The 24517-nt window shown below is 47.2% G+C and overlaps 1 protein-coding gene across 3 annotated transcripts; it reads right to left on the reverse strand.

Moving 5' to 3' along the window:
* Window positions 1–1235: 1235 nt before the first annotated feature.
* Window positions 1236–24112, reverse strand: OTULIN (OTU deubiquitinase with linear linkage specificity). Of its 3 annotated transcripts, none has more exons than XM_064160778.1 (8): window positions 23687–24110; window positions 21496–21822; window positions 16545–16621; window positions 12366–12460; window positions 9909–10052; window positions 6125–6250; window positions 4876–5145; window positions 1236–2978 (listed from the first exon to the last, which is right to left on the reverse strand). In XM_064160778.1, exons 1-8 carry the CDS (start codon window positions 23872–23874, stop codon window positions 2784–2786), a joined length of 1422 nt encoding a protein of 473 aa, XP_064016848.1. In that variant the 5' UTR covers window positions 23875–24110; the 3' UTR covers window positions 1236–2783. The 3 variants fall into 3 exon arrangements, with proteins under 3 accessions (XP_064016848.1, XP_064016850.1, XP_064016849.1); XM_064160780.1 differs by having other exon boundaries at window positions 21496–21818; window positions 23687–23763; XM_064160779.1 differs by lacking the exon at window positions 6125–6250 and having other exon boundaries at window positions 23687–24112.
* Window positions 24113–24517: the final 405 nt, after the last annotated feature.

Consider the following 24517-nt stretch of genomic DNA (forward strand, 5'->3'; position numbering starts at 1 on the left):
TACAACCTCCCTTCAGGTACCTGTAGACAGCAATGAGCTCTGCCCTGAGCCTCCTCTTCTGCAGGCTGCACACCCCCAGCTCCCTCAGCCTCTCCTCACAGGGCTGTGCTCCAGGCCCCTCACCAGCTTCATTGCCCTTCTTTGGACACCTTCCAGCACCTCAACATCTCTCTGGAACTGAGTAGCCCAGAACTGGACTCAATACTCAAGGTGTGATGTGTTTCCATGTTCACAATGCTCATGTGTTAAATAAATGGCTATATTCTATATGTAAGAAAAGACTCCTCAGGGAGTATATGCTAATCAATTTGCAAGGCAATGGTTTATCGAATACCATACTGCCCAGATCAGCATGGGGTGGGTTGTTGTCTGGGTGTATATGTGTCTAGGGTTCTAGTTTAAATTCTCAGAGACTCTAATAAATTTGATAGAACCAATAATAATTTGTAGAGTGCCCCTCTCTCTCCTCCCTCTTTTCCTAAAAAGAAAGGAGTTAGAAGTAGAGAGGAAAGGTTAAGCACACCCCAATAAATCAATCTCACTCCAATTGGAAGTTAAAAGGAACAGTTGAACAATAACTTAGAAGAGGTATCTGAGGTAGGGAAGTTTACAAAGGATAGGGAAGGGAAAATAGCAAAATCCAGAATGTAGAAATACAACCTGAGTTTGTGATGCTTTGCCTCCTGTCTGCCACGTGGTATGCAGGGAAATGCAGAGAGGTGCGAAGAGAGGTGCAGAGAGAGAGGAACAGAAGTCCCCCTCATTTTATGGGACAGGAAGGGGCAGTGGGCTAACCACCACCTGGTGGTGTTCAGACCCACACCTGGGGAGGGGTCAAGACCCCTAGGGTCAGGTTCAGGGTTACTCCCCCTGGAGTGTTAACCCTATACAATATGTGCCTCTCTATGTCCAGGCATAAACCCCCTTCTTAGTACCAGAGATAGGGTTTTGGTGGGGAGGCAAATAGCCAGATGCCAGCATGTCTTCTAACTCTGATTCTCCTTTTGTGAGGAATTTGATTAGAAATTCTTTGAAGCTCCCATTTTGGGCTCTGCTCCATTTGTGAGTCGAGGGAGTCCCTCTTGTGACTGCCCTTAAAATTACAGCCTTCCTTCATTTCCTTGTAGTTTCATTTTCTACTTGTTATAAATGGCTTTGTTCATTGCAGCCTATTCTGTGCCTAAGACAGCCATAGCTCAGTACCCAAACCTTTAAAAAGGTGGAACTGTAAATAGTTTGATAAGAAAATTAGTATATTTTAGATTATGATTTATAATAATCTAATTCACATTCATAAATCAGAAACTCCACAACATAATACAAACCAGAAAGAATCAGAAGTTCTACATGCCAGAAGTTTTTTGCATGTTGTTTCCTCTAGAATATTTGGGTGAAAGGTGTGGGTTTTGTATAAACCAGCAAGTCATTTAAATAAACTTTCACTCTGTTGTTCCAAGATGATCAACTGCAGGGCACACTTCCACTGTAAGCTCAGAGGTGAAGGGGGTTATGATTAATTGCTTTTAGGCATGTCAGCACTCCCAGTCCCAGCTATATTCTGTGTTCCTCCAACGTTAAGTAATTCTAAGCAGAAAGAACCTCACACACAGCCCTCCCAAGAGTGGAGGCACCACACCCAGTTTACTTCCACCTGCTGCACTCCCTAAGCAAATTCAAATCCTGATGTTCCCCACAGCAACTATCAGTGAGGATTAGCATGAGAGGAACAGGCATGGAAGTTGCTGGGCATTTGGTTGCCTTGTATGGGCTATCACAACTGTAGAGGCAATGATGTTCCATCGAGTGCAGGGCACACTTCCACTGTAAGCTCAGAGGTGAAGGGGGTTATGATTAATTGCTTTTAGGCATGTCAGCACTCCCAGTCCCAGCTATATTCTGTGTTCCTCCAACGTTAAGTAATTCTAAGCAGAAAGAACCTCACACACAGCCCTCCCAAGAGTGGAGGCACCACACCCAGTTTACTTCCACCTGCTGCACTCCCTAGGCATATTCAAATCCTGATGTTCCCCACAGCAGCTATCAGTGAGGATTAGCATGAGAGGAACAGGCATGGAAGCTGCTGGGCATTTGGTTGCCTTGTATGGGCTATCACAACTGTAGAGGGAAGACTGGGCAGGTTTTGAATTTGTGCCCTACTAAGAAAAAACTTTTGTACTCCCTTATTATCAAGTCTCTTTGCCATGATCCTCTCAAGTTGAAAGGAGAAAACCTCTTCATTTTCAGTGTAACAGACAACCTGGCTTCTAAATATCTGACATTCAGGTCAGGAAAAACACACCAAAGCATTAGAAAAAATTAAGTAGTATCTCCTACAGCATAACTCATGGCAGGCATTAAATTCAAACTGCAAAAGAACTAAACTACTTCCCAAAACACCCAGGATTCACTTCTAATCTGCATTAGAAGTAGTCAGAATACTCTCAGCTTACTTTTCCAGGAAAGCCAATTCATCATCACCTTATTATTTCAGAGAGCACATGGCCAGCTTCTGCCTTACTACAGAGTACCATCTATCTTCTTCATTCCCTTTCAAAAAGACTGCAGAAGATTCCTTTTCTTTTTAATGGGCAACAAGAGCTATACTTGCAAATGTTCTACTCTTTAAGCTGCTGCTTATGTGATATTTTGTTTCAGATGTAAACTTCCAAAATGGATTTCAAGTGCTGTAGGTTTAATAATGCAGATTTCATCACCGTCTTGCTTCAGAATAGCACTGGGAAGACTCAATAAGCAGCACAGGTTTGTCTGCCAAAAATCAGTTGTTACAGCATAGTCTCTTGGCACATTCTGACTGGAATATTATAGTGTCTGTCATCTTCAGTTATGAGAGTCACCACAGGCCAGTCCTCCTCTGGGTCATTGGGATAAAGTGTGATGAATTCATCCGTACTGTACTTATAGAGTCGATACACTTGGATAGTATACTGCAGGGTATAGGCAAGGAGAAACATTTCCACCTACATTGGGAAGAAAAGCAGAGATGTGATGTGTAAAATGAAACATACATTTTATAAAAGACTTTTCTTGAACAAATTCTCAAGTAATACTCAAACATACATTTTAGGTAAGACTTCTCTTGTAAGAATTCTCAAGTAATACTCAAACATACATTTTAGGTAAGACTTCTCTTGTAAGAATTCTCAAGTAATACTCATTAGATGTAATTTTTTAAGGAAGAAAATATGATGTGAGAATGCATATATATATACAAGCAACTCCAGTTCAGTATCTCAACCACACTCCTCTAAGACCACACACCTTTAATGTGAAGCTCTTCAGACCAAACAACAGCCTAGTAGGGTATAGGTTTGTGGTGGTTTGGGTGTTCCCTGCCCTCCCGCACTTTAGAAAGAACCCCAGCTAACTCAGATGGGCTCTGGGAATATAAATGAAGCTATTTATTTACAGCTAGCACAATATACAAGCAGATATTTACAGTATATACAGTTATAAACAGAAATAGACAAGGGAAAAGTAATGCAGAAACACAACTCCCCTCCCAGAAACCTGAGTCCCAGGAGGGGCTCTCAACCACCCCTGCACCTTTCCCCTGCCTCTCTCAATCTTACCCCAGTCCAAAGAAAGAAGAGAGGTTCAGGCAAGAGGTTAAGAAGCAAGGTTAGTGGCAGTGAGGTTAGGGAGATGAGGCTCAGTTCGAAGCCAGAAGCAGAGTGAGAAAAATGGCAAAAAGTGTTATCTAATGTTTACTTTCTTGTTCCCATAGCTCTCAGCGAGACTGTGAGGGAAGGAGACACAACCATTCTTTTCCTTTCACAGCCAATTATCTACTTTCTCTCACCAAAACATTCTACCCTGCTTCAAACTAGCACAAGGTTCTAAACAAAAGCTACCTTAGACAGAGAATCCTGCCCAGGTGGCCAAGAGAGCCAGTGGCATCCTGGCCTGCATCAGGAATGGTGTGGCCAGCAGGAGCAGGGAGGTCATTCTGCCCCTGGACTCTGCACTGGTTAGACCACACCTTGAGTACTGTGTTCAGTTCTGGGCCCCCCAGTTTAGGAGGGACATTGAGATGCTTGAGCGTGTCCAGAGAAGGGCGACGAGGCTGGGGAGAGGCCTTGAGCACAGCCCTACGAGGAGAGGCTGAGGGAGCTGGGATTGGTTAGCCTGGAGAAGAGGAGGCTCAGGGATGACCTCATTGCTGTCTACAACTACCTGAGGGGTGGTTGTGGCCAGGAGGAAGTTGTTCTCTCAGGTGGCCAGCGCCAGAACGAGAGGACACAGCCTCAGGCTGCACCAGGGGAGATTTAGGCTGGAGGTGAGGAGAAAGTTCTTCCCTGAGAGAGTCATTGGACACTGGAATGGGCTGCCCGGGGAGGTCCCTGGGGCAGTTCAAGGCAGGATTGGACGTGGCACTTGGTGCCATGGTCTGGCCTTGAGCTCTGTGGTAAAGGGTTGGACTTGATGATCTGCGAGATCTCTTCCAACCCTGATGATACTGTGATACTGTGATACTGTGATACCACTTCTGCAACGTCTTCAGTTTATCAGAATTCACCCAGTACAGGCACTACAAATGACCTTCAAGATAACTTAAATACTAGCTTCCATCATCATATTTGTAAGCCCTTAACAATTAAGAGACTAATACAAATGTTACTGTGAGTAGGACACCATACGTTCAAAGAATGCTACCCAAGTGTCAGCTGCCAGGCTACAAAAAAGGTTTAAAAGGCCTTCAGAGGCTTCTACTACAAAGCAAGCAGTTCCACTGTATTTTTCCCCAGCAAAAGAGCAGACATTAGACCATTACAGTTAATCCAAGAAAAGCTGCTTGCTTTGTAAAACCATTTGAAACTAAAATCTCCAAAGCAGGAAAACAACACTCATGCTTACTTGTTCAAGGCCTCCACTGTGACCAATATGATTCAAGTGATTATGCATTAACTGACAAGGGTTGCTGGATGTATCCCGTGCAAACAGCAACCAGGAGAAGACAGGAACTCTCATGCCATTTTTATCATCGTTGTATAGCTTGATAGCAGTGTTAAGCATCAAAAACTTCAGTGCTTCAAAAAGGCTATATTCCTCCTCTTCATTTTTAAACAACTTATCACAAGCTTCTTGTTTCTCAAGAGGACCTTTGATTTCACTTATATTCTTCCACTATGAAAAAAGAGAACAAAAACACACACATCTTGCAGCAATAGCCAGCACTGAATTAAATTTATGAGGGACTCTGTGTCTTTTTACACACAATCAAGAACATTTGCACAGCTACAGTGCTGTCAGGTTCAATTAGTCTGATTTTGCTTAAGTTACTCCTTAAGCAAACCAAAAAAGGATGCTGGAAATTGCTGCACACAGGCCAAATATTGCCAATAAGCAATAAGGGTAATAACTTGTTTCCTGCATCATCCTGCAACTACCTGAGGGGAGGTTGTGGCCAGGAGGAGGTTGCTCTCTTCTCTCAGGTGGCCAGCACCAGAACAAGAGGACACAGCCTCAGGCTGCGCCAGGGGAAATTTAGGCTGGAGGTGAGGAGAAAGTTCTTCCCTGAGAGAGTCATTGGACACTGGAATGGGCTGCCTGGGGAGGTGGTGGAGTCGCCATCCCTGGAGCTGTTCAAGGCAGGATTGGATGTGGCACTTGGTGCCATGGTCTGGCCTTGAGCTCTGTGGTAAAGGGTTGGACTTGATGATCTGTGAGGTCTCTTCCAACCTTGGTGATACTGTGATAAATCCTGTATCCTTCATCATTCTTTACATTTGTTACTCAGAATGCACATTTCATTTGAGGCATCAAACTGCTAGAATGCAGCCTTTAAAACTTTTAAAAGCAGACAATGTGCATGGCCAGTAAGAAAGGAACAACTGAAAAGTTATTAAATAGGTTCCAGAGTTTCAAGCATGAAGCCAGGATGAACACTGAAAGGGCACAATCATTTTGCACTTAGATTGATCCAGAACAAAAGTCTGTAAACATGGAACAAAAACTACTTTGAAACTACTTCACCATGACTCGATTTGGTTTAGTTCTTTCCGTGACCTGTTCAAGGCAGCAACAGCACTGATGCATAACAGACATAATTCCTTCAAATCAATACAACAGAGGTAAAATATTCATCTGTTAATGCATTTCCAACCTTTTTCCTTAGAAGTATTAAATATTCTTTTATTTCATCACTTATTTTTCCCATCTTCCTGCCCAGTTTTTCTTTCAGCTGCCACTGCTTGATCCAGTCGTACTTGCTCAGTAAGTTTTCAGAAAGCTGGAAGTTGAGAGAAGGGAAGGCAGCATGAGGCAGAAGTCTTGGCAGGAAATGCCAACAACTTACACATCTTAACATCTATTTATAAACATTTTGCACCTTAAAATGACCCCTCATAGAATTATAGAGGTTGGAAGAGACCTCCAAGATCATCCAGGCCAACACAGCACCCAGCCCTGTCCAGTCAACCAGACCATGGCACTAAGTGCCTCATCCTGGCTTTGCTTGAACATCTCCAGGGATGGCAGCTCCACCACCTCCCTGGGCAGCCCATTCCAATGCCAATCACTCTCTCTGACAACAACTTCCTCCTAACATCCAGCCTAGACCTCCCTTGGCACAACTTGAGGTTGTGTCTCCTTGTTCTGTTGCTGGTTGCCTGGCAGAAGAGACCAACCCCACCTGGCTACAGCCTCCCTTCAGGTAGTTGTAGACAGCAATGAGCTCTGCCCTGAGCCTCCTCTTCTGCAGGCTGCACACCCCCAGCTCCCTCAGCCTCTCCTCACAGGGCTGTGCTCCAGGTCCTTCACCAGCTTTGTTGCCCTTCTCTGGACAGGTTCCAGTATCTCAACATCTCAAATGTTAATGCATCTTTGATGCATTAATACTTTATACACTTCAACTGACTTACTTTGTAGTTGTAAACTGTCTGTTTTAAAAGCAGTTAATTACCAGCTGACAGACACATTTCCCTCTATAAATCAGTTTGGTAATGTGAAGATGGCTATCAGCTGGGAGATTTTTTTTAACAAGGGAATATTTTACAATAAACTGCTGCAGTAAGAATCATTTCAGTAAGAATCATTTTTATAGCAATTACAAGAATGTATCAGAAGTTTATTCAGCAATTACTGAGCAAAATGAGAAATTTTAAGGTGGCTTCTAAAGTTATACCAAAAGCTACTGCAACGAGATTCTGCCTAGGCTGCTACCCTACAACACAGCACAGATTTAACAAGGCCAAGTGTAGGGTTCTACAGATGACACCAAGCTAGGAACAGCTGTGGAGCTGTTGGAGGGTAGGAGAGCCCTGCAGAGGGAACTTGCCAGACTGGATGGATGGGCAGAGGCCAATGGGATGAGATTGAACAAGGCCAAGTGCAGGGTTCTGCACTTGGGCCACAACAACCCCAAGCAGCACTACAGGCTGGGAACAGAGTGGCTGAGAGCAGCCAGGCAGAAAGGGACCTGGGGGTGCTGGTAGAGAGTAGCTGAAGATGAGGCAGCAGTGTGCCCAGGTGGCCAAGAGAGCCAAAAGCATCCTGGCCTGTATCAGGAGCAGTGTGGCCAGCAGGACAAGGGAGGTTCTTCTGCCCCTGTACTCAGCACTGGTCAGGCCACACCTTGAGTGCTGTGTCCAGTTCTGGGCCACTCAATTCAAGCGAGATGCTGAGGTGCTGGAAGGTGTCCAGAGAAGGACAACAAAGCTGGTGAGGGGCCTGGAGCACAGCCCTGTGAGGAGAGGCTGAGGGAGCTGGGGGTGTGCAGCCTGCAGAAGAGGAGGCTCAGGGCAGACCTCATTGCTGTCTGCAGCTACCTGAAGGGAGGCTGTAGCCAGGTGGGGTTGGTCTCTTCTGCCAGGCACCCAGCAACAGCACAAGGGGATACAGTCTCAAGTTGTGTTTGGGGAGGTCTAGGCTGGATGTTAGGAGGAAGTTCCTGACAGAGAGAGGCAATGAAATGGGCTGCCCAGGGAGGTGGTGGAGTCACCATTTCTATAGGTGTTCAAGAAGAGATTGGATGAGGCACTTAGTGCCATGGTCTGGTTGATTGGCCAGGGCTGGGTGCTAGGTTGGACTGGATGATCTTGAAGGTCTCTTCCTACCTTGATGATTCTATGTTCATCAATTGCACTTTCAGCAGCAACCTCGACAACTGGAACCTTCAGCCCCTGACGCTGGCCACTTCCTTACAGGCAGTTTCTTACATATTCACTGATGCCAGCAAATAGAAATTGTTGGTGCAAGACAATTCCAGAAGTATTTTTCCTCTACTCTTATTAAGACACCTTGCTTTGCTTACCATCACTGTTCCCTAAGAACTGGTCTTCCTGTCAGGTTGGAGTCACTTTTATGCTTATTTTGAGTAACATAAAAGACATGGGTAATAAATGCTTTCTGAAAAGTCTGTAGCATCCCATTGTTAATCCCTAGAGAGATCTCCAGAAACCACATATGGCAGAGAGGAATGCCACTGTCATTCTGAAAAGCTGATGTTTTTTCAAACATGTTTAGATAAGTTGCCTGTGTTCTTTTTTACCTTATTACCATCCCTTTTGATGGGCTCTGTTTTGGGGCGAGTTGTGTTGAATCTCTTCATCAGTGACCTGGCTGAGGGGACTGAATGTACCCTCAGTAAGTTTTCAGATGACACCAAATGAAGCAGAAATGTCAATCTGATGGAGGGTGGGAAGGCCCTGCAGAGGGATTGGGACAGGCTGGAGCCATGGACTGAGGCCAATGGCATGAGGGCTAACAAGACCAAGTGCTGGGTCACGCACTTTGGCCACAACAACCCCCAGCAGCCCTACAGGCTGGGGGAGTGGTGGCTGGAGAGCTGCCTGGCAGAAAAGGACCTGGGGGTGTTGGTGGCCAGCAGCTGAACATAAGCCAGCAGTGTGCCCAGGTGGCCAAGAAGGCCAACAGCATCCTGGTCTGCATCAACAATGGTGTGAGCAGCAGGAGCAGGGAGGTGCTCATGCCCCTGTACTCAGCACTTGTGAGCCCACACCTCGAGTACTGTGTCCAGTTTGAGTCAGCACAGCACAGGAGGGACACTGAGATGCTGGAGCAGGTGCAGAGAAGGGCAACGAGGCTGGGGAGAGGTCTGGCAAACATGGCCTGTGAGGAGCAGCTGAGGGAGCTGGGGGTGTTTAGTCTGGAGAAGAGGAGGCTGAGAGGGGACCTTACTGCCCTCTACAACTACCTAAAAGGAGGCTGTAGTGAGGTTGCAGCTGGCCTCTCCTCCCCAGTTACTAATGCTAGGACAAGAGGAAAAGGCCTCAAGTTGCATCAGGGAAGGTTTAGGTTGGCTGTTGAGAGGAAGTTCTTTCCTGAGCAGGTGCTCAGGCACTGGAACAGGCTGTCCAGGGAGGTGGTGGAGTCACCATCCCTGGAGGTGTTTAAAGGGAGAGTGGATGTGGTGCTTGAGGCTATGGTCTGGTGTTGAAGGTTGCTGGGATGAAGGTTGGACTGGCTGATTCTGGTGGTCCTTTCCAACCATAGCAATTCCTAGTGATGAGATGTTGTGCTGAGGGCTTTGGTTTAGTCAGGGACTTGTCAGTGTGAAACTAATGATTGGACTGAATGAGCTTGAAGGACTTTGCCAATCTATGAAAGTCTGTGATTCTCTGAAACCTCTTACCGTCATATCATATGAAGTAAGACAAAGCCAAGAGGGCAAGGTGAAGAGAGGCAAGTCACACTACCGTGTGTAAGCAGCACATTAAGATTTATACATCACAAATCAGAACTGGACTCAATTCCAAGGTGAAAGGCTCACTGTAAATATACACTAAAACTGAACATGATGAGTTCTCAATTCACAGGATATTGAGAAGTGAACATATATAGCACAACACAGATACCATATAGTAAAATTACAAAACAGTGGAGTGTAGATTCTGACCAAATGTCAGAGGATCAGAGTCTGAACATACCATAGTGAAATCCTCACTGTGCAGCCAGCTTGGTAACTGGGTAGCTTGGCTTAGTGCCTGAAAAAGAGTTGCTCTGAGAGCACAATAGTTGTCACCTCGGACTCTCCTTATCGATTGAAACTTCTGAGCCACTGCTTCATATCCCTAGAAAGACATAAAGTCCAAATATCAGGAAAGCACTATGAAAACATTTTAAGATCCTAAATTGGTACCACAAAATAAACAGGAATATTATCATCCAAATGCTAATGCTCCCTGGAAACAAAAGTTACGATCCAATACCCATTTTGGAAGCTCAAATGTTTTTGTCACGAATTATACATGGAAATGTGCTAGTTTGAGCCTGGCTGGGGTATTCTGGTGAGAGGAATTAGCTGATAGGCTGTGCAAAGGAAACAATGGTGATGGCTGCTGCACTCATAGGCTTGCTGAGGTGGATAAGAAGAACACAAACATAGATAAGAGGGGTGGGAAGAAGGTGAAAGGGTGATTGTTCCCTCCTTACCCAGTAATTAATGTTAGTGACAGCATGTGCTAGTTTGAGCCTAGCTGGGATATTCTGGTGAGAGGAATTAGATTAAAGGCTGTGCAAAGGAACCAATGGTGACGTCTGCTGCACTCATAGGCTTGCTGAGAGGCACAAAAACAGTAACACAAACGCAGATAACACAGAGAGGTATAAGAACAAGAACACAAACAGAGGTATCAGGGGTGGGAAGAAGGTGAAAGGGTGGTTGTTCCCTCCTTACCCAGTAATTAATGTTAGTGACAGCATGATACTATGATGTGCTAGTTTGAGCCTAGCTGGGATATTTTGGTGAGGAGAATTAGCTGATAGGCTGTGAAAAGGAAACAATGGCGATGTCTGTTGCACTCATAGGCTTGTTGAGATGGTTGAGAACAAGCACATAAACATAGATAAGGGAGTTGTTTGCTCTCTGTCTCTGGGGCTGCAGGAACTTCTCTCTCTAACCTAACTCGCTGCCTGACTAATCCATCTGCTTCCTAACCCTCCTGGCCAGCCCCTCAAACTCACCTTGAACATAAGGCTAAGTCTGGGATAAGGTAGAGGGGTGGGAGGAAGATGAAAGGGTGGTTGGGAGCCCCTCCTGGGGACTCTGGTTTCTGGGAGGGCTGCTGTGTTTCTGTATTAGTTTTTTCAACTTGTGTATTTAGAATCACAGATTCATAGAATCGATCAGGTTGGAAGAGACCTCCAAGATCATCCAGTCCAACCTATGCCCCAGCCCTAGCCAGTCAACTAGACCATGGCACTACATGCCTCATCCAGGCTTTGCTTGAAGACCTGCTTGTATATTCTGCTAAGCTGTACATATAAAGTTTCATTCAATTTCCTGACAGGCTGAGCCTAGTCCAGGTGATTTTTCTTAAGTGTAAGGGGGTGGGAAACACCCAAAGCATCCCAGGAAAAAAACACCAATTTTTTTCACTCTCCTAAATAACAAACAAGACAGACAACCAGATAATTGGTTGTGGTATTTATTTGATTAACAAGCTCAATACATCTCTTCAGTTAATCCACCCTTCAAATCCATATTCCCCTTACTAATTACCTGAAGATCACACAGATCTTTTTGTTTACAGAAACTCATCTCCCTTTGGCCAAAAATTTTCATTATCTGCTCTGCCACTTCCACAGCCCTCAAAATTGCCAATTTTGGGCAATGCACTGAATTTAAAACTTCAGCCAAAAACAGTAATGAAGACAGTAATGACCAAAATCCTGCACTAGCAACAAGTAGCCTTACTAAAAAAAAAGTGAGCAAAAGAGTCTTCCAGCTGTGCTAGTTTGAGCCTAGCTGGGCTATTTTGGTGAGAGGAATTAGCTGATAGGCTGTGAAAAGGAAACAATGGTGACGGCTGCTGCACTCATAGGCTTGCTGAGATGGATAAGAACAAGAACATAAATACAGAAAACACAGTTTGCTCTCTAGCTTTGGGCTGCACTTCTCTCTCTAACCTGCTGTCTAACTAATCCATCTGCTTCCTAACCCCCCTGGCTGACTCTCCAAACTCACCTTGAACGTAAGGCAAAGCCTGGGATAAGGCAGAGGGGTGGAAGGAAGGTGGAAGGGTGGTTGAAAGCCCCCCCTGGGGACTCTGGTTTCTGGGAGGGCTGCTGTGTTTCTGTCTTACTTTTTAACTTGTCTATTTCTGTCTAGAGCTGTTTAGATTGTAAGTACCTGCTTGGATACTGTGCTGAGCTGTAAGTATAAAGCATCATTCTTAAATTTCCAGATTGGCTGAGCCTAGTCTGGGTGATTTGCTGAAGTAACACCCAAACCATCACACAGCTGACATACATTTCTAAGACCAGACACTAGAAAACACTCTTATTACATTTCCCATTTTAAAGATTGCTCCTACTAGAAATTGCCTACTAAACGTAGCAATGAAAACAACACAGAAGAAAAGACAACAAAAAGAGACTAATACCTTTCTCATCTTTTTTGCTACTGGTGTATCTCCCCTCCATTCTTTTCTGCAATACTCCATGATGTCCATTTCAGGTGCAACACTTAGTTTCTGTTCTGTCAAAATGGAATATCACAGAATCAACCAGATTGGAAGAGACTTCCAAGATCATCCAGTCCAACCTAGCACCCAGCCCTGGCCAATCAACCAGACCATGGCACTAAGTGCTTCAGCCAGGCTTTGCCTGAACACCTCCAGGGACAGCAACTCCACCACCTCCCTGGGCAGCCCATTCCAATGCCAATCACTCTCTCTGACAACAACTTCCTCCTAACATCCAGCCTAGACCTCCCCTAGCACAACTTGAGACTGTGTCCCCTTGTTCTGTTGGTGGGTGCCTGCCAGAAGAGCCCAACCCCACCTGGCTACAACCTCCCTTCAGGTAGTTGTAGACAGCAATGAGCTCTGCCCTGAGCCTCCCCTTCTGCAGGCTTCACACCCCCAACTCCCTCAGCCTCTCCTCACAGGGCTGTGCTCCAGGCCTCTCACCAGCTTTGTCACCCTTCTCTGGACACCTTCCAGTACCTCAACATCTCTCTTGAATTGAGGAGCCCAGAACTGGACACAGCACTCAAGGTGTGGCCTGAGCAGTGCTGAGTACAAGGGAAGAATAACCTCCCTGTCCTGCTGGCCACACTGTACAATATGTAACATAATATCCAGAACTATAAAACAGAACAACATCAAAAAAGCACTGAATTTCTAAATTCAATCTATGACTATAGAACATGAGTTGAAAAGGAGGCTGGCAGCATGACTACTAATTATTAGCATCAGAGGGATAAAAGTCCCACTTGCTCTAAAAATGGTAAGTGAATAAAAATAATTATACAGTCCAACAGAAGAGAAAATACTGCTTCTCTCCCCTGAAAAAGAGTAATTGGTACTCTGCCAATTAATAATCTTTATTTTCTTATCAATCAGAAAAATATTTGATTAAAATTTCTGTTCTTCTTTCAGACTGTAAGAGAGACAGGTAACAGACTGTGCTAGTTTGAAGCTAGCTAGAATGCTCTGGTGAGAAGAATTAGCTGATAGGCTGTGCAAAGGAAACAATGGTGATGGCTGCTGCACTCATAGGCTTGCTGAGGTGGGTAAGAACAAGAAAACAAACATAGACAACAGAGTCACTCTCTGGGCTCTGGGCTGCACCTCTCTCTAACCTAACCTGCTGTCTGTGTGGCTAATTCACCTGCTTCCTAATCCCCCTGGCCAACCCTCAGGACTACCTGTAACATAAGGCAAGATGTGGGGTAAGGTGGAGGAGTGGGAGGAAGGTGGGAGGGTGGTTGGGAGCCCCTCCTGGGAACTCTGGTTTCTGGGAGGGCTGCTGTGTTTCTGCATTACCTTTTAACTTGTACATTTCTGTCTATACCTGTATATATTATAAATACCTGCTTGTATATTGTGCTAAGCTATGAATATAAAGCCTCATTCAATTTCCAGCTTGGCTGAGTCTAGTCTGGGTGATTTTGCAAAGTGTAGGGGGGGGGCAGGGAACATCCAAACCATCACACAGATCTTTCTGAATAAGCTTGAAATAATAGTGGAAAGAAGAAACAGTTTGCTCTTGGAACCCCATCAGCCCTGTCCTAGGTTAATACAGCCTGTGCTCACAAGACAGCCCTCTCCCCACAGACAGGAGGGAAAGTAGCACAAAAAGCCCCCTCTGAGTTGAGGTAAGGAATTTTAACGAGATCATAGACTATACAATCACCTTAGCAAAAGCAGCAGCAGAAGCAAGGAATAACATGGCTCTCCCTAACCTACAGGAAGCCTCTCATGCTACAATCTGAATTCCAAGGCCCGTGATACTTTGCTCCTGCCACCACTTTCACTTTGAAGCTGGCATGACTGCAGTGTGCTATTGAATACACGTCAGCAGGTTGAACTCAACCCATGACAAGCCTCCACTGCAATACAGATTGCATGTAAAGGGTTAACCTTCCTGGGGAAGTGGTCCTGACCCCTCCTCAGGGCTGGGTCTGAACACTACCAGGTGTGGTGGTTAGCCCACTCCCACTGCCTGTCTAAGATCCCTGCAAAACCAGAGGATCTTCCTGCTTCTCTCTCTCCCCACCTCCCTGCTTGCCAGCATCACCATCCTGTTTCCTGCTGCTCTTTGTTTCACCACGTGGCCATAACCCACAAGGCAGACAAACCACTGCCATCAAATCTGGCTCTATTTACATATTTTATATCTTGTTTTTCCCTTCCCTATACCTTTTGTAACTTCCCTACCTCAAATATCTTTTATTTATTGTCACAGTTTTCTTCTTTTAACTTCCAAAATCAAAGTGAGATTCTTTATTTGGGTGTGCTTTACCTTTTCCTCTCTACATCCAATTCCTTTTCTTTGGGAAAGAAGGAGGAAGAAGGCATCCTAGAAATTGTTATTGGTTCTATTAACTATATTTGAGTCTCTGGGAAATTTAAACTAGAACTAAGACATTGCACTCAGGTGACCAAGGGATCCCAGACACAGATGCTGCTATAATAGTCCTAAATCAGTAATTCTCAAACAGGGTACTTACAACATAGGTGCTCTGGTTTGAATTAGAACAGAACTAATTCTGTTCAGTGATGTTTACAGTTGAGCTCAGCCTCTTCTAACTAACAGCACGTTTTCACTGACCCTGTCTGCTTCTAGTAGTCCTAATGCTCAGTGTTTGTAGTTAGCACCCAGGGCAGGCATGCAAGCCAAGAGCACTGCCAAATCTTGTGTACTGCATGAGGGGTGCAAAAAAGCTGCATGTGCAAGGAATGGACAGCTCAGGCAACCCTGAACTGACCAACCAGGTATTCCATTCCATATACATAAATCATATTTGGTATAAGCTGAGGGACCACGAAGGGCAAGTGTCTTCTTCAACAGCTTGTGTCCCAGAAGGACTCTGTCCATTCTGCCCACACTTCTGACCCAAGAGTTCCTGAATCCGGTTTCAGAACTGTGATGGTTTGGGTGTTCCCTGCCCCCCCCCCACTTTGGAAATCACCCAGACTAGACTCAGCTGGCTCTGGAAATGTGAATGAAGCTATTTATTTACAGCTGGCACAATATACAAGCAGATACTTACAGTATATACAGTTATAGACAGAAATAGACAAGGTAAAAGGTAATACAGAAACACAACTCCCCTCCCAGAGACCTGAGTCCCCAGGAGGGGCTCTCAACCACCCCTTCACCTTCCCCCTGCCCCTCTCAACCTTACCCCAGTCCTAAAGAAGAACTGAGGTTCGGCCAGAGGTTAAAGAAGCAAAGTGGGTTAGCCCAAATGGAAGGTGAGGTTAGGGAGTAAGATGTTGCTCAGCCAGCAGCCCAAGCAAGAGAGAGAGAAAAAAAATGAGAGTGTTATTTAATGTTTTCATTTCTTGTTCAGCAAGACTCTGAGGGAAGTAGACATCACCACTGTTTTCCTTTCACAGCCTGGAATCTAGTTCTTTTTTTCACCAAAACATTCTAGCTGCCTTCAAACTAGCACAGATCCTGAATCTAGTTCCTGTCTGCCTCTGAGCCTAGCCTGGGGCTTCGCCAGCGCCTGCAAAGAGTGCATGCTTTGACAGCAACACCACTGCCATCACGGACTGGGGCTTATGTTGGGTTTGTTGGGTCTTTCATTTCAGTGTTATTCTTTTCATTAAAGTAGTTTTACCTTTCTTTTCCAAACCATAAGTCTCTCCCCCTTATTCCCTTTCTCTTCAGCTTTAGGAGGGCAGAGGGGTTAATGGAGAGCACCTGTCATTTATCTAGTGGCTGGCCCATTTCCAAGCCCTGACACATAAGAATGCTTTCCAAAGGTTTCATATTCCTTTGTAAATTAGGTATAGAATCAGGGGAAAAATATACTAAGAATCATAGAATCACAGAATCAGCCATGTTGGAAGAGACCTCAAAGATCATCCAGTCCAACCTAGCACCCAGCTCTAGCCAATCAGCTAGACCATGGCACTAAGTGCCTCAGCCAGGCTTTAAGAGCAAATAGTTTTACAGAAATAGGATTTTTCTGTGCATTACACTGTACTAAGTCACAACAAATAACACCTACTGCAGACATTCGTGTACTAAGACCTTGATAATGAGGGTGTCAAAGCATCACAAATTCAGTGAACTGTATTTAAAATACCAAAGTTCAGACCTACCTGAAGAGCTCGTCTGACAAAGTAAGACTTTTTCTCTCTCTATTTCTTCTGCATCACGATACATGTCCTCCTCCCCACTGCAACAAAAAATCAGTACACACATCAAGTAACAGCACAGACTTGAGTCCCTTTCTCCCTTTTACAACCACAAGCAAGTACTTAAATCTTTCTCCAAGTAATTTTTCAAGTCTGTTGGCTTTTCACCTTACACATTTTCATAAAACAACAAGAGTTCTCATAGAATCAGTCAGGGTTGGAAGGGACCACAAGGGTCATCTAGTTCCAACTCCCCTGCCATGCCCTTCTTCTGGTAAGAAGAATTTAGATGATAGGCTGTGAAAAGGAAACAATGGTGATGGCTGCTGCACTCATAGGCTTGCTGAGATAGGTAAAAACAAGAACATAAACAAAGGTAAGAGAGTATCTCTCTCTGGGCTTTTTGGGCTGCATGCACTTCTCTCCCTAAGTTACTGCCTGACTAATCCTTCTGTCCCCTAACCCCCCTGGGTGACCCTCCAAACTCACCTTGAACATAAGGCAAAGTCTGGGGTAAGGTAAAAGGGTGGGAAGAAGGTGGAAGGGTGGTTGGGAGCCCCTCCTGGGGACTCTGGTTTCTGGGAGGGCTGCTGTGTTTCTGTATTACTTTTGAACTTGTCTATTTCTGTCTCTAGCTGCCAGCAGTGTGCCCAGGTGGCCAAGAGAGCCAGTGGCATCCTGGCCTGCATCAGGAATGGTGTGGCCAGCAGGAGCAGGGAGGTCATTCTGCCCCTGTACTCTGCACTGGTTAGACCACACCTTGAGTCCTGTGTTCAGTTCTGGGCCCCCCAGTTTAGGAGGGACATTGAGATGCTTGAGTGTGTCCAGAGAAGGGCGACAAGGCTGGGGAGAGGCCTTGAGCACAGCCCTACAAGGAGAGGCTGAGGGAGCTGGGATTGGTTAGCCTGGAGAAGAGGAGGCTCAGGGGTGACCTTATTGCTGTCTACAACTACCTGAGGGGAGGTTGTGGCCAGGAGGAGGTTGCTCTCTTCTCTCAGGTGGCCAGCACCAGAACAAGAGGACACAGCCTCAGGCTGTGCCAGGGGAGATTTAGGCTGGAGGTGAGGAGAAAGTTCTTCCCTGAGAGAGTCATTGGACACTGGAATGGGCTGCCCGGGGAGGTGGTGGAGTCGCCGTCCCTGGAGCTGTTCAAGGCAGGATTGGATGTGGCACTTGGTGCCATGGTCTGGCCTTGAGCTCTGTGCTAAAGGGTTGGACTTGATGATCTGTGAGGTCTCTTCCAACCCTGATAATACTGTGATATTGTGATATTGTAAATACCTGCCTGTGTATTGTGCTGAGCTGTAAGTATAAAGTTTCATTCAATGTTCACATCGACTGAGCCTAGTCTGGGTGATTTTTCTTTAGTGTGGAAGCTGGGTAACACCCAAACCATCACAATATTAAACAGCTTTCAAATGGTAACCCATTTGCACATACTTCCCTTGCAAAAAAATGTTTAGCATAAAGACGAAACAGAGGTTAACAGCAGGAACTGTTAACACAGTCCTCTATTGTGAAGTCACCAACCCACAATTTAATCAAGGTTCAAGCCTTCAGCTTTCAAAATGGACTTCCTGGATGTTTACACAGCTGCTTGAAATCTGATTCTTGACAATATTAAATAATGATTAAAAAAGAGAAATAATCAATACAGTAGACATTATACACAGCACTCCATAAAGAGTACAACCTGCTGAGAAGGAAAATCACAGAAATACTTATGCCAAGGCCTTATCCTTGTCACACTGTGCCACAGGGTAAACCCTCATGTCCATATATAATCTTACTTCTCAGCAGAGGTTACAGTCCATTAAGGTTTGTGAAGAATCATAGAATCACCCAGGCTGGAAGAGACCTCCAAGATTAGCCAGTCCAACCTAGCACCCAGCCCTAGCCAGTCAACCAGACCATGGCACAAAGTGCCCCAGCCAGGCTTTGCTTCAACACCTCCAGGGACAAGGACTCCACCACCTCTCTGGGCAGCCCATTCCAATGCCAATCACTCTCTGACAACAACTTCCTCCTAACATCCAGCCTAGACCTCCCCTGCCACAACTTGATGCTGTGTCCCCTTGTTCTGTTGCTGGTTGCCTGGTAGAAGAGACCAACCATCACCTGGCTACAGTCTTCCTTCAGGTAGTTTTAGACAGCAATGAGCTCTGCCCTGAGCCTCCTCTTCTGCAGGCTGCACACCCCCAGCTCCCTCAGCCTCTCCTCACAGGGTTTATGTTCCAGGCCTCTCCCCAGCTTTGTCACCCTTCTCTGCACACCTTTCAGCACCTCAGCATCTCGCTTGAATTGAGTGGCCCAGAACTGGACACAGCACTCAAGATGTGCCCTGACCAGTGTTGAGTACAGGGGAAGAATAACCTCCCTTACTAGCCATACTGTTCCTGATTCAGGCCAGGATGCCATTGGCTCTCCTGCCCACCTGGGCACAAAGACTTTCAATCCATCTCATACAGTTGAAAATGCTAAGCAAACAACAAAAGCAACTCACTATCTGACAGTAGTGATCTGCTACCTAGCCTATCTATACACAAAGTATTTAAAATACAGAGCAAGAGTCCCCCTCCAGGAGCATGAACGTGAGCACAATGCCATGAGAAGTGGCAGAGCACTACTTGGAGGAGGCATTACCTGGGATACATCCTCAAATATATTTAAGTTATAACATACTAAAAGTACTCAGATCAGTAAAATAGTGGGGTTGCTCAACAAACCCTATGAGGAGTGGCTGAGGGAGCTGGGGGTGTGCAGCCTGCAGAAGAGGAGGCTCAGGGGTGACCTCACTGCTGTCTACAACTACCTGAAGGGAGGCTGTAGCCAGGTGGGGTTGGTCTCTTCTCCCAGGCAACCACCAATAGAACAAGGGGACACAGTCTGAAGCTGTGCCGGGGAAGTATAGGCTCGATGTTAGGAGGAAGTTGTTGTCAGAGAGAGTGATTGGCATTGGAATGGGCTGCCCAGGGGGGTGGTGGAGTCACTGTCCCTGGAGGTGTTGAGGCAAAGTCTGGCTGAGGCACTTAGTGCCATGGTCTGGTTGACTGGCTAGGGCTGGGTGCTAGGTTGGACTGGATGATCTTGGAGGTCTCTTCCAACCTGGTTGATTCTATGATTCTAAGTCTGGTGCAGAGTAAGCAGCATGATGCTCCTTCTCTATGATACTGCCAGGTCTTCCTTCTGGGAGCTGACAAAACAGAACCAACAGGTCCAGAGCATGACAGATTTAACATCAAGCATTAGCCAAGTAACTGAGTTGCACTGAAAACAAGACAAAAACCAGATGCAATCCACCTGCACAGGCACTCTCATTTCATAGTTGAAACTGCACTTTAACACCGTTCCAGCATGGCAACTGCTTAAATCTGTGGGAACAAGCACATGAAAACAAAAGCCTTCCCCTATTAATATTTGGCAAGTGTGAAAATAATACATAGAACACATTAATTAAGACATGCATGAGCAACAGTCCATAGTTGTGTGTGAAAACACATTGTTGAACTAGTAAATCACATTCTACTGAACCAAAGATGGCAAAACAAAGTATATCCTACACTTTGCATTTTAAAAGCAGACACCAAAAGAAAGTCACACCACCACAAAAACCAAAACTATAACAAGTTAAGACAACAGGAAGCAAAATTAAGAGGGAGTGAAGGGCAGGGAAAAAATAGTTTCATACTAACAGTTTTGCAGGTATGGAAGTCCTGCTATTATGACAGTATCACACAGTATCACAGTATCATCAGGGTTGGAAGAGACCTCATAGATCATCAAGTCCAACCATACAAAAGCAAAAACAATGCTCAAGTCTTCTATTTATTATCATTATTATCAATTGCAGAGGGACCTTGCCAGGCTGGATGAGTGGGCAGAGGCCAAGGGGATGAGACTGAACAAGGCCAAGTGCAGGGATCTACACTTTGGCCACAAGAACCCCAAGCAGCACTACAGGCTGGGAACAGAGTGGCTGAGAGCAGCCAGGAAGAAAGGGGCCTGGGGGGTGCTGGTAGACAGTAGCTGAACAGGAGCCAGCAGTGTGCCCAGGTGGCCAAGAGAGCCAATGGCATCCTGGCCTGCATCAGGAAGAGTGTGGCCAGCAGGACAAGGGAGGTTATTCTGCCCCAGTACTCAACACTGCTCAGGCCACACCTTGAGTGCTGTGTCCAGTTCTGGGCTCCTCAATTCAAGAGAGATGTTGAGGTGCTGGAAGGTGTCCAGAGAAGGGCGACAAAGCCGGGGAGAGGCCTGGAACACAAACCCTGTGAGTAGAGGCTGAGGGAGTTGGGGGTGTGCAGCCTGCAGAAGAGGAGGCTCAGGGCAGAGCTCACTGCTGTCTGCAACTACCTGCAGGGAGGCTGTAGCCAGGTGGGGTTGGGCTCTTCTACCAGGCAACCAGCAACAGAACAAGGGGACACAGCATCAGGTTGTGCCAGGGGAGGTCTGTGCTGGATGTTAGGAGGAAGTTGTTGGCAGAGAGAGTGATTGGCATTGGAATGGGCTGCCCAGGGAGGTGGTGGAGTCACCGTCCCTGGAGGTGCTGAAGAAAAGCCTGGATGAGGCAGTTAGTGCCATGGTCTGGTTGACTGGATTGGGCTGGGGGATAAGTTGGAGGTCTCTTCCAACCTGGTGGATTGTATGATTCTATGAAAAGGACAAATATTTCTTTTTCATCTCAGGTTAAGCTCACTGCTATTAATAGTTCCGGTATAGGTATATTAGATCAGTAGAATGAATATGTCAAGTGGCAGCTGATGTAAAAATGAAGGACAGAATTTTAAGTTTTGACATTTAAGCCAATTTCACTAAGACACTTATGACATTTGGCCAAGAAATTCAGTGCTCCAAACCAAAAGTATCCCTTTCTACAGACAAGTTCTTAGTGTATCAAAACAATATAAATCCACACCTGTCCTCAGATGACTCCACTGTTGAAGGATCACAAGACACAGGTAAATAGAATTCACAAGTTCTAGATGCAGTCTGGTCTGACACAAGTGATTTAACAGTATCTGTCTTCTCAGTTCTCCCAGTACTTCCATGTACATAGTCTTCCTTTAGTTCTGCTGTAGGATGCTCTTTCTTGGCAGCAGCTGAAGCAAGTTTCTTAGAAGGAACATGGACTTCCCTTTCAGGCTTCATTAAGTGTATGGCAACACTCACTTTTTTCTGCATCTGTTTTGCACCTGCAGGAAGGCTGGCTGCTTCTGTCATCCACCCTTGGAAATTATCCTGGCTTTGAAGAATGGAGAAGCCCATGAAAAGTCTCTCTCACAGAACAGTAACAGCATGTCTTTCAGAAAAATACACTAGCTCAGCAGCTATACTCTTAAGGATTCACAAAGTATTAAGATTACTCAAAAGCAGGCACAAAATCCAGAATAATTTTGTTAACACAGCACTCAAGAGGCAAGAGGATGCTCAGAGGGCTGCAGCACCTCTGCTATGAGGACAGACTGAAGGAGTGGGGCTGTGCAGTTCGAAGAGGAGGCTCCCAGGTGACCTTGTGGCCTTTCAGTTTCTGAAGGGGACCTATAAAAAAGCTGGGGAGGGACTTTTTAGGCTCTGAGGGAGTGACAGGACTGGGGGCAATGGAGCAAAGCTGGAAGTGGGGAGGTTCAGGCCGGATGTGAGGAGGAAGTTGTTGAGCATGAGAGTGGTGAGAGGCTGGAATGGGTTGCTGGGGGAGGTGGTTGAGGCCCCATCCCTAGAGGTGTTTAAGGCCCAGCTGGGTGAGGCTGTGGCCAGGCTGATCCCTGGCTGTGACAGGGGGGGTTGGAACTAGATGATCCTTGTGGTCCCTTCCAACCCTGACTGATTCTATAATTCTACATTTCAAAATTCATCTTCTTAGTCAACCAATTTAATTTCTTCCCAAGGCTAATCTGTGACAGTTCCTCAACCACAACAGCCAATGCTAGAATTGAGGCCCTTACTGACCACTTTCATTATCACCTAAATAACAGAGGATTAACAGAAAGTCAGTGCTTTGTGGCAGCCATGTTCTTATGCTACACAGTTCTTATCACTGCTGCCCAGGCCTGTCACTTCAGAACTGACAGTTTTAAGAGCCACTATCCACACCTTAAAAAGGTACATTTCTATTTTCAGTTTAAAGCCTTCCACACCAGAAATCTTTCTTTTCCAGATGCTACCATCCTTCTGCACTTCAGCCCTGCTCTACGCCAATATGTCCCACTCATGAAGAGGGCCACACAGCTTAGAATCACAGAATCAGTCAGGGTTGGTAGGGACCACAAGGATCAGCCAGTTCCAACCCCCCTGCCACGGCCAGGGACACCCTACCCTAGGATCAGCCTGGCCGCAGCCTCAGCCACTCTGGCCTCAAACACCTCCAGCCATGGGGCCTCAACCACCTCCCTGGGCAACCCATTCCAGCCTCTCACCACTCTCATCACCAACAACTTCCTCCTCACGTCCAATCTGAACCTACCTACTTCCAGCTTTGCTCCATTCCCCCCAGTCCTGTCACTCCCTCACAGCCTAAAAAGTCCCTCCCCAGCTTTTTTGTAGCCCACTTCAGATCCTGGAAGGCCACAAGAAGGTCACCTGGGAGCCTCCTCTGCTCCAGCCTGCACAGCCCCAACTCTTTCAGTCTGTGCTCACAGCAGAGCTGCTGCAGCCCTCAGAGCATCCTCCTGGCCCTGCTCTGGACACACTCCAGCATCTCCACATCCCACTTGTAATGGAGGCTCCAGAACTGGATGCAGTACTCCAGCTGGGGTCTCAGCAGAGCACGGCAGAGGGGGAGAATCACCTCCCTCCACCTGCTGGCCACACTTCTCCTGATGCAGCCCAGGCTCTGCTTGGCTTTCTGGGCTGCAAGTGCACACTGCTGGCTCACGTTGGGTTTCTCGCCCAGCAGCACCCCCAAGTCCCTCTCCTCAAGGCTGCTCTCCAGCCACTCACTGCCCAGCCTGGAGTTGTGCCTGGCATTGCCTCCACCCAGCTGCAGGACCTTGCACTCGGGTGCTTGTGCAGCTACTTCCAGCCCCCCTCCCAGAGAAGGGCGCAGCAGGGTGCGTGCAATGCACCACCCACCGCACACTGGGTAGCATGCAGGGCAGCCGAGGCCTCACCTTCCCCGCTCCCTCTGTCCCGCAGGACCGCGGACCCGACTCCGCTCCGGACCGCCTGCGGCAGCAGCAGCACCCCGCCGAAGGCAGCAGGGCGCCTCTGCTCCTGTCGCCCGCTCGCCAGGGTCGTGTGGGGCGCGCAGTTCGCCTCCTCTCGCCGGGCCCCCGCCCGTCCTCCGCTCGCTGTTCATGCCGGCGGGGCCGGGATGATCACCGCGGGCCGAAGCCACCGCTGCCGAAGCGGCCTCACACAGCTCGCAGGCCAGCTACAGCGGCCGCCCACAGGCACCGAGCGCGCCCATCGCCCGGGCAGCGGCCGCAGGAGCACCGAGCCCAGCTCGCCGGAGCCGCGCAGCCGCTTCCGCCTGCGGGCAGCGCCGGAAACAACATCCGCGCATGACAGCTAGCGCCGGCCTGGCTCTCTCGCCGCCTCCCTGCCGCTGCGCCGCCGCGGGGCGAAGGGCGCCGGGCACAGCGGGCAGCGGGGCGGGCGGGGATGCTGCGCAGCCTCGGCCTGCGCGGGCTCGCCAGAGCCTGCGCCTGAGCCCGCCCCGGGAGCGGGCGCGGAGCCGCCAGCCCCCAGCGGCGGCAGGTGGTCGCCTCGGTGGTAGGTTAGGGTGCCAGGTTCGCTCTCTGCCGCTTGGAGGAGACCGAGGGCTGGCCTCACTGGTGTTTATAAACACGTACGGAGTGAGTGCCAGCAGGGTGGAGCCAGGCTCTGCGCGGTGCTGTCCCATGAGGTGTCCGCAAGGGGCAGTGGATGGGAGATGGAGCACAGGAGGACCCACGTGAACTTAAAGGAAAACTTCGTCGCTGTGAAGGTGACAAAACACT

The sequence above is a fragment of the Pogoniulus pusillus genome, chromosome 21 (genome assembly GCF_015220805.1).
Source record: "Pogoniulus pusillus isolate bPogPus1 chromosome 21, bPogPus1.pri, whole genome shotgun sequence".
Lineage (NCBI taxonomy): Eukaryota > Metazoa > Chordata > Aves > Piciformes > Lybiidae > Pogoniulus > Pogoniulus pusillus.

Excerpts from the sequence above, each read along its gene's own strand:
- OTULIN (XM_064160778.1), bottom strand. The coding sequence starts at position 23,874 with ATGAACAGCGAGCGGAGGACGGGCGGGGGCCCGGCGAGAGGAGGCGAA. Across the intron at positions 21,823-23,686 it reads GGACAGAGGGAGCGGGGAAG|CCAGGATAATTTCCAAGGGT; the intron begins GTGAGGCCTCGG and ends CATTCTTCAAAG. Across the intron at positions 2,979-4,875 it reads ACAGTGGAGGCCTTGAACAA|GTGGAAATGTTTCTCCTTGC; the intron begins GTAAGCATGAGT and ends TTCCCAATGTAG.